At 29.8% G+C, this 16,607-nt stretch overlaps 1 protein-coding gene across 1 annotated transcript in view; it reads right to left on the bottom strand.

Annotated features, from left to right (window-relative positions):
• The window catches only part of LOC132939865 (uncharacterized), an 87,403-nt gene extending 76,074 nt beyond the window's left edge, over positions 1-11,329 (bottom strand). Inside the window, 1 exon segment of the mRNA XM_061007270.1 lies at positions 10,363-11,329. Within this exon segment, the coding sequence (XP_060863253.1) occupies positions 10,363-10,593 (231 nt within the window). The 5' untranslated portion in view covers positions 10,594-11,329.
• Between the last annotated feature and the right edge of the window lie 5,278 nt (positions 11,330-16,607).

Genomic DNA, 16,607 nt, shown 5'->3' with positions numbered 1-16,607 from the left:
AAAATATATTTAAATGTCTATGACAGCAAGAATTAAAATAAATAACCGATTTTAAATAGTTATATTTTTCACATTCTACAACTACAGATTTTCTATTAAAACGACAACAAAAGCTCATTTTTGTAAATAATGAAAGATAATCTTTTATATTAAGTCCCTTTACGACGTAATTCAAAGAGTTTTTTGTTCCCTTGCAATGACGTGTTAATGCTGTTTGTGGAATCACACCCTAGTATCTATCAATTGGTAAAGCTGATCCATTTGTCGAACACGACCGGTATTTTATCTCCCCAGCCAGACAATAATAATGTTATAAATTAATCTGCTTAGTATAGAATAACATGTCTTGCTACAGGTCAATATCAGAATGTTCAACACAAAAAAATCCTTTACTCGTGGTTTTAACTTTTTTTATTATTATTATACAATGTAATGCATAAATCAACAACCAAAGAATAAACTAAAATCCTTCAGTAATATTTTAGCGTAATATATAATATTATATTGTTATATGAATAATAATAAAAAAACATTTTATAAAAAAATTATTAACATTTGAAGAATTATTTCTAAGAAAATATTAAAGTAGGTATAACCATATAAAGTATAAAAATAGCTACATTGAAGAATTATTAAGGTATCAAACAGTTGTAAGCTGATAAGATATAAATTATAAATTGAACCAATAGTTTGTGAAAACTAAATTACGAACTTAACCGAACCTGTATATTTATGTTTAAAAATAATTTTATTTATCTAATCGTTTAAAATCTGCGTTTATAACCCTTGTGCAAACAAAAATAAAAAAACAATTCATCGAACACTTCTTAAGGAATTTATTAAAAGGAATACAATTTCTGTGGCCATAATTTGTGACAATTTTATTCAAATTCATATAACTCAATTTAAAATAAATATATGAAAAAAAGAGTAGATTTGATATGTTACTGGTGTGTAATTCAAAGGTCTTGAAGTACTTTTATCGGTTTTTGGTTGAACAAAAACATGCTATAGTAGGTTAAGTTAGTACCTATATATAGAATAATTATAATGTTTTCATTTACAAAAATTATTTTAAAAATGTAATTCTATTTAAATATCTATCCGTGGATGAAAATGTATAAATTTATATACTAATAGGTCAAAATAATTCAAGTATTTATTTACTAGTAAAACAGTTTAGTGATTTTTGAGTATTTATAAAAACGTAAAGAAAGTATTTTAATAGAATGAAAAAAAAAGTTTTGATACATTTTCAAAGTAGGTATAAATTAATTTTTTAGTCACCGATCTGGCAAATTGAACAATGTCTTGTCCGGTACAATTTACGGTCGACTAACATTCTATTACACAGACGAGAAACTTTACATGAAATATTGCATGTAAAAATAAGGTAAACCTCGATTGCGAAACAAGACTACCATAAAATTAATTAGGGAAGTAAATGGCATAAATTATTATTAATTTTTATAACGAACTGAATCATAAAAATGTAAATTCCTACCTCCTACTGAAGAACTTTTGTAAATTATGATTTTGATTGTTATAATTCAATATATACGGTAGACCAATAATTACTTGCACATTTATATATATTTTAGATTCTGAGCGCAGACTGAATGTATTGCTAGTTTTATTATATTGATGGTGTTATTATTATTATTTTTATTTTTGACTTCATCACTCAATAGTATTGCAAATATATGTGTTCAATTTTTTTTTTTTTACTTTACAAATATTTGAATGTTTATTTAAACATAAAAAAACGAATTTTCCTCCATCAATTTTAGGAACTTTGTTGTAATTCAAAAAAATATTATTCGTATCGATGAACTTTAAACTTTTTGCAATTACGTAAATTGTTATTTCTTACACACAATGAAATTTCAAAATATTTAGACTAATTTTAAGCTAAACCTTTTCATACAACGAACCTAATTATACTAGCATTTTCTAGACATTATAATAAAGTAACAAAAGATTGGGCTAATTGTAGACATCTTAAATTATCTACTTTTTTATTTGCATTGATAAATTCTTTTTTCAGTCAAAATGCTTGAAAATGTAATACAGGGTTCTTCATAATAGTTGTACTGTTAAAGCAATATTAAAATAACAAATGTCTATAGTATCTAATACATAGATTTTTATAACCTTTTTAACTTCAATTTTTTACAAAATTAATTTAAATATGAAAATTGGAAAATTATTCCGTAGTCATAGATAATTCATAACAATTTAAATTTCAACACCTAGGCTTGAAAATGTATTTCAAGGTTTCACGTATTTTTTTCATACTGCTATTGAAAAATATCGAAAATATACTCGTATAGGTACAATTATTTTTAATAGACATTTGAAGTTCAAATTTAAACGACATTGAATATTTAAACGAACAATTATGATATTTTATATAGGTGATTATAGGTAAAGATATATTTTTTTAATTCAAAATATATAAATCATAAATAAATTAGTTCAACCTACCGTACTAAAAATAATAATATAAATCGGTGTTTAATATATTACAATATATCTTTAGAAATAGAGGCTGGCCGTCTCAGCTAATAATCATGTTTTATGTTCAATGATATATCATTGAATTCAAATTTAACACATCAATTACAGTTACCTACTCAATGACGAGATACACTTGAAACCTACTGTACCTACAGCAGATCGAGCTTCTAGTTTTTTAAAAATTGATTTAATAACTTAGTAAATAGTCAATCATAGATCGGAATAAAACAGTTATCATTTCGTCTACACTTAAACCTATCATCCTCGATACCAAAATACAAAAATATTTTAATAATTATTTTACAGTCTCTATGGTTAGTGCTATGACATTGTTAACTGTTTGTTAATACCTACGTGGACAAATATTATAACTATATAAGTACCATTATTATGTGTTAGAAATTATTTAGTGTGAGTCTCTATAATTCTATATATATTATAGTTTTCAATGTAATGTTAAAAATGCATTATTTTTAAATCGTAATGGTTTTATATTTCACAGACATCGTTATACCAAAAATCGAAATTACTATAATATAGTATTCTATAAAAATATTTACTTAGGCACTTCGATTTCAGAAAATCGTAATATTATATTATTAAGAGATACAAAAAGAATAATATGAAAGTCCTATATGGTATTTTGCACCTCATATACTATTAGGAAAATAATTGCCTGCCAAATTAATTTTGTTATACATAATAATACATTATGTCCTCATCTAAATTTTTCTTGTCGGATTTGTATAATTATCTCAGTGGTGTTTTTCTGTTTGAGTAAAATGTACAAACTAATTTATCATATGAGAAATATTGTGTATTCGAAGCATTCTCGTTATCAGTCTTGATTAAGCAACGGCAAAGATGTCCTACACTAGGGCTTTGATCAGTTATTCATATTCAGCGAAAAACCGGTAGCAGAGAGAAGAAAAAGTAATCGCCGTTCCGCAATCTCTAGCTGTCGTAAATAATTAGGCAAAGCAAAACCAATTTTCGCTCTGGACCTTCGCACCGTATAATTGTTTCGCCAGCGTGAAAATTCATTATATCCGTGTCATAATCGTTCCAATAGTAAATTACTTTCTCTTTCATTCTGCAGATTTTCCAGCTGATTTCTTTGTTTTTTTTTTTTTTTTTTTTAACAACCAATACCCATTTTTATTGTTGTTAGAAAAACTACTATATTATACCTACGATTTGAATGGAGAAAAACTCACGTGTTTGTATCCGGACCATTTGAGCGTACGTTTCATTCGGCTAACTTCTTCGCCTAACGTTTCAGCCATCGGTGTACATGCCATATTCAACGTGAAGATGCGAAGTTATTTTTTAGATGTGTGAGTCACCTACTGACGTTTCACAACAACGTCGCAGTAAGAGGGAATGATGCGGTCACGACCTCGACAATAGTCCGACGACGACAAGTGAGTGAGTGTATGAGTGTATGTTTACCTTCTTCAGTGCATGTATGTGTATATAAGTATATTATATACGTTAAACGATGCTAGAGAACAATATTAAACGAATTTATTATTCGTTGTCTCAGACATATCGTATAAACTAAAACAAGTCCGAATACTCAATATTTTATGAAGATAAAGATATCATTAATACATTATGATTATATTGTAATAAGGACACACGGGCATTGTATGACTAAATAGTTTCAAACATATTAAAATTGTATTATAATAAGCATAATAAACATAAAAGAAGATATTTCCCCAGAATTTCCAAACGAGTTCCAATAAATTAGAAATTGTTTACTATATATACTGAATATACTGTATAATATATATAATATAAAGAAACATATGTTTTAAAAGAAATCAAAACAACTTAACAAAAACAAGTGAGTGAAAAATAAAAGTCAACAAACATGCGTTGATTATTTTTAAACTATTTAAGAAACTATTTAAAGAGAACAGCTATTTTTATAATATTTTAAATGTGTATATACCAAGTTAGATAGAAATTCAAATTTCAAAATTAAAAAAAACTTAACTAGACTGGTTATGCTTACTTACTTACAACACATAATATTTATTATATATAATTTATAAGCTTGACACGTTTACTAAAGTGTTAACTTGTGAACTGCCGAACAGCAAATGAAATAATATAAATGTATGATCTCTGTTATCAATAATCCCACCGGAGAACTAAAAGGGTATACTATCCACATGGCCTATCAGTGCTGATGGATATTTCGTTGTGCGCATTTTTCATTAAATCTCTTTGTTTTACAATTTAATTATAATAAAATGAAATAAAATGAAATAAAACAATAGGGGATTTATACGCACAATGTGGTTGGTAAAAAAAATATCACTGGTTATCCGGATAAACTGCTGGGAGGTGATGCAAAGGGTTAAAAAAACGTTTCCGGTCGTAAAATATCTACGTAAAATCTTCTTTTTACCCGTCAGTATTATTTTGAAAATGTAAATTCTTGTTTTTCTCTTTGTCGTCGTCGGGCGTTATCAAAACTATTTGGTAAACACAATGAACAAATGTTTTTAAACAATTTTTAAAAGTTATAAGATATATATTCTATACCCTCTTAGTTGGTCGGCCGCTGTAAGGAAAATCAGGAACAGAAAACTACGACGGATCATTAACGACGGGGGAAAAATAAACTGAACTCACTGGTGTGTATCAGCCGGGAGACCGACTTGTTAGTTGTAGTGGGAAAAACTAAGAGGGAGACGGGTCTAATTCCGTCCACTTAAAAATGTCAACGCGAAAGACACTTTAAAAATAAGTGTTACTGGCTTGACTTTGTGAAGCGCCCTAACATTGCTACATAATGTTATATATGAAATTATTTCCAATTTATGGTTGAAAACATACTGAAAATTATACACCAAACAGACACAAAACATACATACCTAAACTAATAAACTAAAAAGACATTTTTATGGTACCTTTGTACTTATCTACCCATACTATCTATAAAGTAGATATTAAGAGATAACTTTAGTAATATAACGTAATGGAAAGTATTAAGACATTTAACTATACAATAATATAGGCGACAATATTGGTGGCAATATGGGGTGCAATCACCCCCCTCGTATAATTCGATGGAGATGCAGAATGTATCTTTGTTCTTTCAACTGTATAATATAGTTTGTGAGGTGACAAAAGAAAAATTAATGATTTAAACTGAGATTTAATAGATAACTATTGCAACGAAATTTTAATCTATCGATGACAATTTTTTTTCTTTATATTTTAGATTTATCATTTAAATATTGAATGATTGTTTTTTGTATACTGCTTATGTAATTGGGCCTGGCCCGTTTGAAATTATATAAATATAAATGTATTAAATTGGAAATTATTTTTAAAATATTTAACTTGTATTATAAATGTTCGAATAGCAGTGAGATAAAAAAAATATATGTATATTAATATTTAATAAATTATTTTGTCAGTGATAGGCGTTTTGTCAAATATTTTTAATTATTTCATATAAATAAAGTTTTGTAATTTTTGTTTATCAAATTTATGATTGAAATTCTATGTTATATTAAAATTGAATTAAGGTTAGCTAAAATTTGCTAATTTCAGAGATATTACTATCGCAAATTTGTACACTCTTACAAATATTTAGTCGCTTAAGATAGTTAATAATAATTTGAAAATTTAGAATGATTATAAAAGTCTTATTTGAGGACGCTAAGCTTACTGAACGAGTTCATAAACTGTGGTAAATTTCTGCACCCCTGCAGGTATGTTTGCCAAGTGCAATTATTTATGAAACCAAGTATTACAATACTTTACTTATACTTATATATTCATCTCTGTTCAAAAGCTTATAGAATGCAATTTTACGAATGTATTATTCCTCAGCTTAAATAGCATATTTGTAATCAAAAATTTAAACCACCTCAAAATATTCAATGGCATAGAAAGTTCCTACGAAATATTGTTATGTAATGTTGTTATACGATATACGTACATGCATACAATTTTTTTTTTATCTTTTAAATAAATTACAGCTAATACATTTTTTTTAACAGTACGTTTATAGCTAAAACATACATCAACAGTTGACAATTTAAAGTCCATCTCTAACAGTCTATACCTATAATACAACACGGTTAATATTTTCTTTAGAAATAAAGCTATCTAATATAATAGACAAAACACTAGTAAATGTAAAAAATAGAAGCTTATTGTTTTAAAATTTATCCCTCTCTCTTTTTGCAGGAAATACTCAACCTTTTTGATTATTTCCAGAGAAATACATGTTTGCGTGTGAAAACGACTTCCTGTGTAAATTATGTACCAACCCGTTTTCTTCAAAGAATTCAAAACTCTTAATAAAAACGCATCTTCCAAACAAATAGCAAAAAAAACATTTTTTTTTTTTATATATAAAGAATTTTATCAAAATAAAGTGTAGGTAATGATTTTACAGTGATTGTAAGGTAACCAATTACTTATTTATAATACATTTATGTAGCGTAAGGCATACAAACATTTTATTTTTCATTATATATTCATTAAAATAAGTTATTCAATTAAATTTCAAAGTTTAAGTATTCAAGCTTGTTGGCTTTAAAACATGCGATTTAAAATAACATATCAATAATAAAATAATAAAATTAGTAACAATATATAAGTGGAACTTTAAGAAACAATAATTTAATAATTAGAAAAAATGTTACAATAAAAATTCTTAATTATTCACATTGACTGTATACCTACTCTAATATTAAGGTACTTCCATAATACATTTTTTGTTTGACTGTACACGAAACATATAAGATCATATAATAGTAATGATTTCCATTAACTAACAGTAACTCGATGTTTTTGTGTAAATATAATTAATTAGAGTTAAATACAATATTACAAATAGTAAATTCTCAAAACAAAAGTAGAGTGCTAATCAATTTTTAAAATTATACAATTATTTAAGTAAATTTCATTTTTTATAGAATAATAAATATATATTAGCTGAATGTTAAAAATTACTTTTTTCTTAATTTTGAAAAGAAAACAAATATTTATAAAACTACGCCAAAATTCACTTTCTATAACCAACGCAGTTTACGTACGTTATCGTGTGGTTAAATTGGAAAAAAGTGAAAATGACAACGAACCGTGTAAAAAAACAACATGATTGACATTATTTTAACTGCAGTGAATTAGTTACGAAAATGTATTATAATTACACACAATATTTTACTTTCTCCTTTTAACCACAAAAACAAAATATATTATTTTTAATAGATAAATCGTTAGATTATTGCTAAATACGACTTTTAAAGGAACGATTAAACAAAATAATATCCTGCAACGACTAATGGAACATATAATTTGTACAATCTGCCCGCTGAATACAGAATAACAAGATAAAATAATGATGGTTAATTTGTAATAAGAATTGAATTTTAAAATAAAAACGTGTATAATCTGATCTGTTACAGAACATAGATAATGTCGTAGACATTACGATCGATAAAAGGTCAATTCCAGTGAATTGCCTTAAAACGATTTGAGGGTACGGTTTTTACGGAAGGTGAACTGTGAATGTCTACCAAATTTTTTTTTCTTAAATATACATTCAGTCCCCCGTGTAGAATAACTACTACACATTGAATAGCGAATTGGCGCGCGGTGTGGCGCCAAAAAGAAAAAGTAGGTATGTAGCATAACAGTGAGAAGGGGAAATAATACCAAACATATGGACCCGAATCTGCCGCGTAAAGACTGCAGGCTGCTGTGGAATCCCATGGAAAAGGTAATCTCAGATGGTTACCGCGGCGTGGACCACGTGTTGGAACCGGTTTCGAATATACTGGACCTCCGTCAAGATATACAAATGGATTTTTAAACAGCGACGAGGGTTCTTGGGTGGGAGGCGGGGGTGCGTCGGCGTGGAATTCCAAAGCATATTATATTGCTGTAGCGTATGTGTGCATAATATACAGGGTGCAACATACATATTGGAACACTCCGAACTATATTTTAACCAGACAGCATATCGTAATATTAGTATTCGTCGACATTTTACATCACATATCTGTGGTTGAGTAAAATATATTTGCAATATTATTGGCTATTGCACGTATAACTATAATAGTCGATCGTAGACTGCAGTAATAATACACGTCAATCTCCTTATTATCGTAAGTCAATTTTTGCACGTGTGCTTTTATGCACATACTTCGCGTTGTAACAATGCCATTGGATATAATATAACAGAGTTGTTGTTTTCGTGCTCAACAATAAATTTAGATCAAGCGTTTTTTTCGACTTATTCAAAATCCCACACATACCATGGTGCATCATAGTGCATATTATGTTCAATCAATTAATTTTATACTACTTAGTACAAATAGTACTTGTTATATTTTAAGAATTACATGATATTTATATATTTTATACATTTCTATATACTAGGGACATTTGTAAACACCACACTTACACAATTTAAACTGCAAATGCAGAAAAATATATCATGAGGTAAATTTTATATTCCGAACACTCATCAATATGAAATTATCATTAATTTAAAATTTTTAAGCACCTCCCCAATTCTATGAGCGCTATACATGTTTTGTTTACCTATAATCGAAATTCAAAAACTTTTTGCATCAAACTATATGTTAATATTTTAAATTGTATTTCATGTTTTTTGACATTTGGTTTGAATCTCTATGCTACACTCACATAAATACATACAATTATTACTGAATAAAACTGATCAAACAACAATATTCTCTGTGTATAATCAACCGGAATTACCACTGCAAAAACGTATTCGAATTTTACGTCTCCTTACCTGCAGTAAACGATAATATTATACATTATACAGGATAACTAACTTGTACAAATTTTTCATTTAAAATATAAATAATTTATTATATATATATATATATTATATACAACGAGATTCAAACGTTCTGCTTTTAAAAAATGCTGTTTGCAAGACATTACAAGCATTGTCGAGACCATGTTTAATATTATTAACAATTAATTTGTTGATAATTTTTTTCGAGAATGTGTGTAGATAAACGTCATATAATAAATATATACTTAATGTGTACCTGAGACAGTTTATAGATACAATTTACGAGTGTTTCGGATATATAATATTATTATAGTGCGTTGAAAATAAATTGACAAATGAGGTATCGTAAACTCGCTTTGTGACTACTCGGCGGATAGTTGAAACGATTAAATCACAACAAGCAACAAATAACCGTCGACGTATGTAATAATTTTTTTAAACGAAACAACACAAACCGATAAGTCGGATGACGCATACGCAGGGCCTAAAATCGTGTGCAGCACGGCCGTGGCAGCACTAATCGTGCGGAATACGAAATTTGATGACGGCATAAAAAAATATCTAAATATGTAAATTTCTTTTAACCACGACTGTAATCGTATACCGTGAAATAAAATATTATTTCAATTCTATTAGTGGAGTACGAAATTTGAGAGATTTTAGTCGTTGCGTGCACGATAATATTTTATACCAGACACCACGATGACGATTTAAATGGTTGAAGTTTAAAAAAGAGCGGCTAATAAGCGTTTCTTGGGTTAGGTACCTAATGTTCTGTTGCCGGTCTGTAGCCATGTAGGTTGGCGAATACCACCCCAGGTATACCTACACTACAATCTCTATGAAATTTTTCGAACGTCTTGCGTGGTGATACTTGTGTATTAGGCGCCTACTAAAATCATTCTGTCGTCCGATTTCCCACCCAACACACGAGATGCGAACATTTTAAATTTGGAAAAACGTTATTAGGTAGATATATATTATAATATTATAATAATCGTCATCAACACATCATTACAAGTGGTACTGACTTTGCGTGCGAGAGGTGCGGCGGCGTTGTGGGTCGTGGTGCGGAAGGTAGTGCGGGCGGCCGGCGTCTGCGGTAAGGGCGACGAGAGAACCGCCGGGACGTCTGTCGCGCCGGCGTGCGGCGGTTTCGATGTGCCTCCAGACGGCGATCGCGACGACGTCTCTTCCGGCAACCGGCGCTGTCTGGCCCGCCGCTGACTGAACCTGATCAACGGACACCGGAATATTCCCATGACGGCGGCGGCGGCGGTGGTTCCAGGCGGATCAGTCTCCGGCGGCGGCGGCGACGACGACGGTGGTGGCGGCGGCGGTCGCGTACCGGCGGCATTCAAAACGAACGCGACGGAAACCTGCGCGGGCAGCGGTGCCGGCGACAAACGCCGCCGACTCGGTGATGGTAGTGGCGGCGGTGGTAGTACCTAGTAAGCAGTCATGGTAGAAGTAGTTGTTGTTGTTGTCGTAGTCGTAGTGGTAGTAGTAGTAGTAAATACTGCGACGAGCGGTATCGAAAAACGACCGCGGCTGTGATCGGAGAAATACGCGCGCGAAACATACGGTCCGCGGACGAGAGAACAGTACAGCCGGGCGGCACGTATGGGAACCGGTACGCGGCGCACGACTATATTATTGTACGGGACACGCGTGTTGTACGGGCTTAGCAACCACGGTCCGGGCCGCCACCGCCGACCGAGCCGACACCGGTCTCGCGCCCCACCGGTTACCGTTGCCGCCGCCGCTTCGGGTGGGGCGCACGCACCGCATGTCGTTCAGGTGTGGAATTCCAATAATCCGGCAAGAATGCGCGGCGGTGGCGGCCGAGGGTCATCTGTGTGGAGCAAGGTTGGTTTGTGTGCGGTGCGTCCGCACGCCGTGTTTATGTCGTTTGCGGGCGTTGTTATTATTATTGTTATTATCGATCAGCAGCATACGTTGCTTTCAGACGATCAGATCTTTCGGCGATGTTTTCAATCCGACGAAGCCTTCTCACCTTCTGAACCGACTAGAAAAGGCGAATACCCTAAACACCTGTAAAAATATTTTACTAATGCGTGATTCTGATCTGGACAGACCCGACGGACACATGCGCGTTACGGCGGCAGTTACTGGTCGTGTACTGTTCACCCCAATCACCGCGCGCATAGAAACAACAACCAAAACGTCAATCGTCGTGCAGCAACACGTCATATTATTATGTTGTTCATATCGTTCAGATTTTATCAGATCTCCAACAATGACATAAATTACAAGCCCCGAGAATTGATTTCGAAAACGCTGAATGATTAGAAATTAAAAACTCATCACTCTTTCAAACGGGCAAACTCAATTATTTATCGAACGAATTTTACACAAGACCTAAAACTTTGCTTACATTTATTTATAGGATTCGTAATTTTTACGGTCTCTTTTTTTGACCATATTTACACAAACATTTTTTAAATATTCCAATAAATTAATAACATAACGGTAAAACATTTGATTACTCAAGCGTGATAACTGTTTACGCTATTATAACTAATTTAAAAGTAACATATTGTGGTCAATAAGGGCAGAAAATCAATTAGAATAAACCGTTTTTGCTAATGGAAAACAAATAGAGGAAAAAATACCAAAGTCATAACATACCATTAACGATATCATCAGTTATTTACATGAAAAATACAATTTTACAGCGAATTCATCAATCACTTTTATACCATTATTATTCAAATTTAAGTATAAGCAATAAGCTAATGATAATTTCAATATATAGTATATTAGTCTAAATATTTCACTAAAATATATTAATTTATATTAGCATTATTATACATGAAATAATTTAATATATACTTTTTCTTAGATATTAATGTATAACTATAGAAATTTGAAATTTTCAACTTTTAAAATTTTTTGTTTGATTCATGATGATAATACTTTTTTTATTGCCAAAAAGTCTAAATCTTAAAATACTTAACTTAAACCAGTTAAGAAAAATTACTAACTTAGGTACCCAACTTTGCCAATTCAATAAAAACATAAAAATACATCTACTCATACAAACATTTTAGTTGTATATAATATATCTAATATTATGTATACACGAGTTATCGTGCTTTAAGAGTTAAGATTAACTCTAAAGATCTATTGATATAAAAATATTATTATTAAAATAGTAAAATATATAAGTATCCATTTAAAAAAAACCTAAATCTTTTAAAAATTAATTTTTAGAACTGTATAGTAAACCTATGTACCTACTGTTTATTATATATATTATGTATCACTAATAAGCATCCAAAAAAACTGGTTTTTTAGTCATTCGTCATCGCAAAACTATTTCTAAATATGAAAATAAAACTGATTTTTATTTGAAGCACTAAAATGAGGTGTAAAATTTCTTTTTAACTTTTCATTAGACTTCCAAACCAAAACGAACATATAATTTATTTGTTACTCAAGGACAAGCGTTTAAATACTGGCGTATTATGTATATGTATAATACAAATACAATACACATAACGAAATGTTTGGTCTCCTGCAACATTAACGAAATGCGGCCTTCAAATACTCGGTATGTTTTTTTGGCAAAGCATGTAGTACCTCGTCATTAAAAAAAAACATGGTAATAGGAATATGGAATCATAAAAATAATGACTAGTAAATTGCAACATCGAAAATTATTGTTATTGTTTTTTTTTTCAGCAATATAATATATTACAATTAAGTATTAACATAATGCAGTTGTGAATGATGTATGGGTGTGAACTTGTCAGTTCATCAGAGAGTATATGCGCATATTAAACGCACATGTTAATGAAACATCAAAACAAAACAAAAGGCATTGCGGGTATAATGCGAGAAAAAAGTGACGAATTATAATTTTGTTGTTTTTTTAAATCACGTAGAATGATATCAGTGTAATATCTATTCTCAAACTAAACTACACTTTACAAAATATTTTATCTACATCGTTGTGTGGTCTAAACATCTTCCAGCCGAGAAACGTGAAACGTTTCACACTTCCAAGAAAATTCGACGAAAAACTGTTTGAACATCAAATATTATAATATTTTTTTATTTTATGTATAGCTAAATACAGTGTAATATACCTATGTTATTTCTGATTTTTTAATATAACTTAATATATACTCGATAACGAGACATAATGCACCTACAGCAAATCTGTTAACTACTTTCCCCTTTTTTTGTGATTAAAATTCAACTTTTTAATTCATTTATAAGTTATAACAAAAATAAGTACGCTTTTCATTTAAATTTCGAATGGTTATTCAAAAGCGGAGACCTGGATAGGTACGTATATCCTTTTCTGGTAGACAGTAGACACTATATAGCATGTATGAATCATACTTAGTTAAAGATGAATTTAGATTTTATGATTTTGATTTTAGATCAAAAGAAATGGAATAGATGAAATAGAATAGATACGAAGATTTTAATCAAAAAATTTAAAATTTAATCAAATTTTGGTGAACTTTTTACATGCAAATTAAATTTTTGATTCCATTTGCCACTGCATATCTCTTTAATAAGTCTGGATAGTGGATTTTAAATCATACAAACATTTCTTTTGGGGAAAAAGAGGCACATGTCTATATTTAATATATTAGTGACCCGTGACCCAGATAAGGTTAAGAACCCTTGACGTAACAAACGCATATTATATTAAATATATGTAGGTATACTATATATCTACTGTAGAATGTAGTATAGTATTATTGATGTTGTTTTGTAAATAGATAGTTTCTTAAACAAAACCATTAAACATAAAATTATATTCTGCATAAAAGCTTATAAATAAATAAATTACGGATTGTTATTCTTAAAAAAAAAAATTTAAAAAAAAAACATTCAATAGGTAATTTATTTTAAAAACAAAATTAACTAAGTGAAATATTTTGACGACATACAAATATACAATTTAATATTTATAAAAAATATGATGTCGATTATATCTAATGAAAATGGAAATAAAACAATAACAACTTTGATAAATAATAGTATTTTATGTTAAGTTTTGAATTGGAAATGTGTACTCGGGTGTATACATTTTGCGGTTCACTCGTTTTCGTTCAAAATATGAAGGAATGGAAATGAACACGTCTGCAATATTATCGTAGCAAACATACCTATAACTGCACGGTTCGCTGGCCCTTGCTCTGGTTCGCTAACTTTCGGACACATGCTATGGATCGTACATTCGCAGTCGGTGTATATTAATTTAATCTAAGTCTCTACATAGAGACTTTATGATATTAAGATAGCTTCACGTGACCAATATATTAATATATTTTAATATGATCTATAAAACCAAGTCTTCAGTCCGTTTAACTTAATAAAGACATATAACAATATAGACTATAAATATACCACTTAGATACTCGGAAAAAAAACTAAAGAAAATATCGGATAAAAAGGTTTAAATTTAGCATGAACAAGATATTTGTAAAAAAATATTGTGAGCATCTATATAACAACATGTACTATTTATGAAGAGATACTATTTACATGTATATGAGTATATATATGACATATGCATACGCCGTACGCGGCTAACTGAGACTTAGTTTTAAGAAAGAAAAAACTTAAAAAATTTCAGCTCCTTTTATCTACTGGTTGATCTCTTGGGTGGTGATAATATATTTTGACTGATTTATTATAGATAAAATAATATAGGTAACCTACTGTATTATTTATTATTATTTATGTGTAATTATCTGTTCATTTATTTATTTAAATAATTCGGTTAAGTTAAAAATGTAGTTAAAAAGTAAATACAATGTATCTATGTAGACTATAATAGCTAATAAATTGTACAAGTACTCACGATATATATATATATATATATGTAGCAACTTTCTCTAAATTATTTTTTGTTGGTATTGTCTTTTCTCATTCACCAAATACTTTTATAAGTTTTGATTCTGTGGTATAGGTATATTAAAAATATAATAAATGGTTCAATACTGTAATGCATACTATGATTCTACGTCACATACCTATCTAGAATCAATTAAGTAGGTATAATAATTGTGTTCCTTTTCAATATCAAAAATATTGGCGGGAAACATAAACAGGTTTTCTACAAGTATCTATAATACTCTATAGGTTTTTATAAATAATTCTACGTGTTACTCAAACCAGTTTAGCAATCGACATTGTTATGAACGAGTTATTCATATTTCCAGCAGAATGTACTTATTCGACTCAACCCTCAAAGTCGTAAAGTTAATCTAATGAAAACTCGATGGAAATATCGAATACGATCGATCAGTTAAAAACCTATATTAAACTTATGTGTTATTTATATTACTTACCGGGTCGCCGAAAAAGCCTGTAGATTCCTTCATTCCATTAGGCCTCTGAGTGTCGTCTCTTCATGATTTCTGTAATAACACAAAGTAAATAATTATAGGATATGGATAGGTCCCTATTATTTTTACGGCTCATAAACTACATTTACTCTATAACTTATAAGTAGGTATTCATAATTTTTTATTCCCAAACAATATATTTCATTCTGATAAACTATACTAATACGCCCAAAAACTGAACAAAAGCCAAGTTGGCCAAACGCCCGTATATTTTACTATAATAACGGCTGCGTATAAAGTGGAGAAAATATAAATTCCAATGTATGTACTAAAGATATTCAACTAAATTCAACGATCAATTAACGTCGAATACAGTACTTATAATATTGACTATTGATACAACATCCCGTACCGCAATAAAATTAGTGCCAGTTGCCACTAAGGTGTTAATATTACAACCATCAGAATAAATATTATAATAATAAGTCAGTATACTATGTCATGAGTATCTATGGTGTTATACATTTTTATTAAAACCAATTTAATCATCAAAAATATGATTAATGTTACTATAAATTTTGAAAAAAAAAAGGTAATTGAGGGGATTATCTATTATGACCAAAGAACATTCCGAGACGTTTCTAAAATTTACATTACACATACATTGTGATTTGTGAATATTGATATTTTTCGTCAAAATATATAACATGTACCATTGTCCATGCCATGTTTTACTACGAACACCGTATTATTATTTGTTATTTAAATCGTTGTTCATGACTGTGAAGAATATCCGTTAGAAATCAATTGATTTTTCACATCACATCAATCCTTTATACGATCAATATTTATTATTTACGTAAGAAAATAGTAACTTAATAGCTATCTCTGAATGTATTGTGTAAACTAATAATGTACCTACAGTTCATTGGTAAAGT

The sequence above is a fragment of the Metopolophium dirhodum genome, chromosome 2 (assembly GCF_019925205.1).
Source record: "Metopolophium dirhodum isolate CAU chromosome 2, ASM1992520v1, whole genome shotgun sequence".
NCBI lineage: Eukaryota > Metazoa > Arthropoda > Insecta > Hemiptera > Aphididae > Metopolophium > Metopolophium dirhodum.
This window is presented reverse-complemented; position numbering and strand designations above follow the sequence as displayed.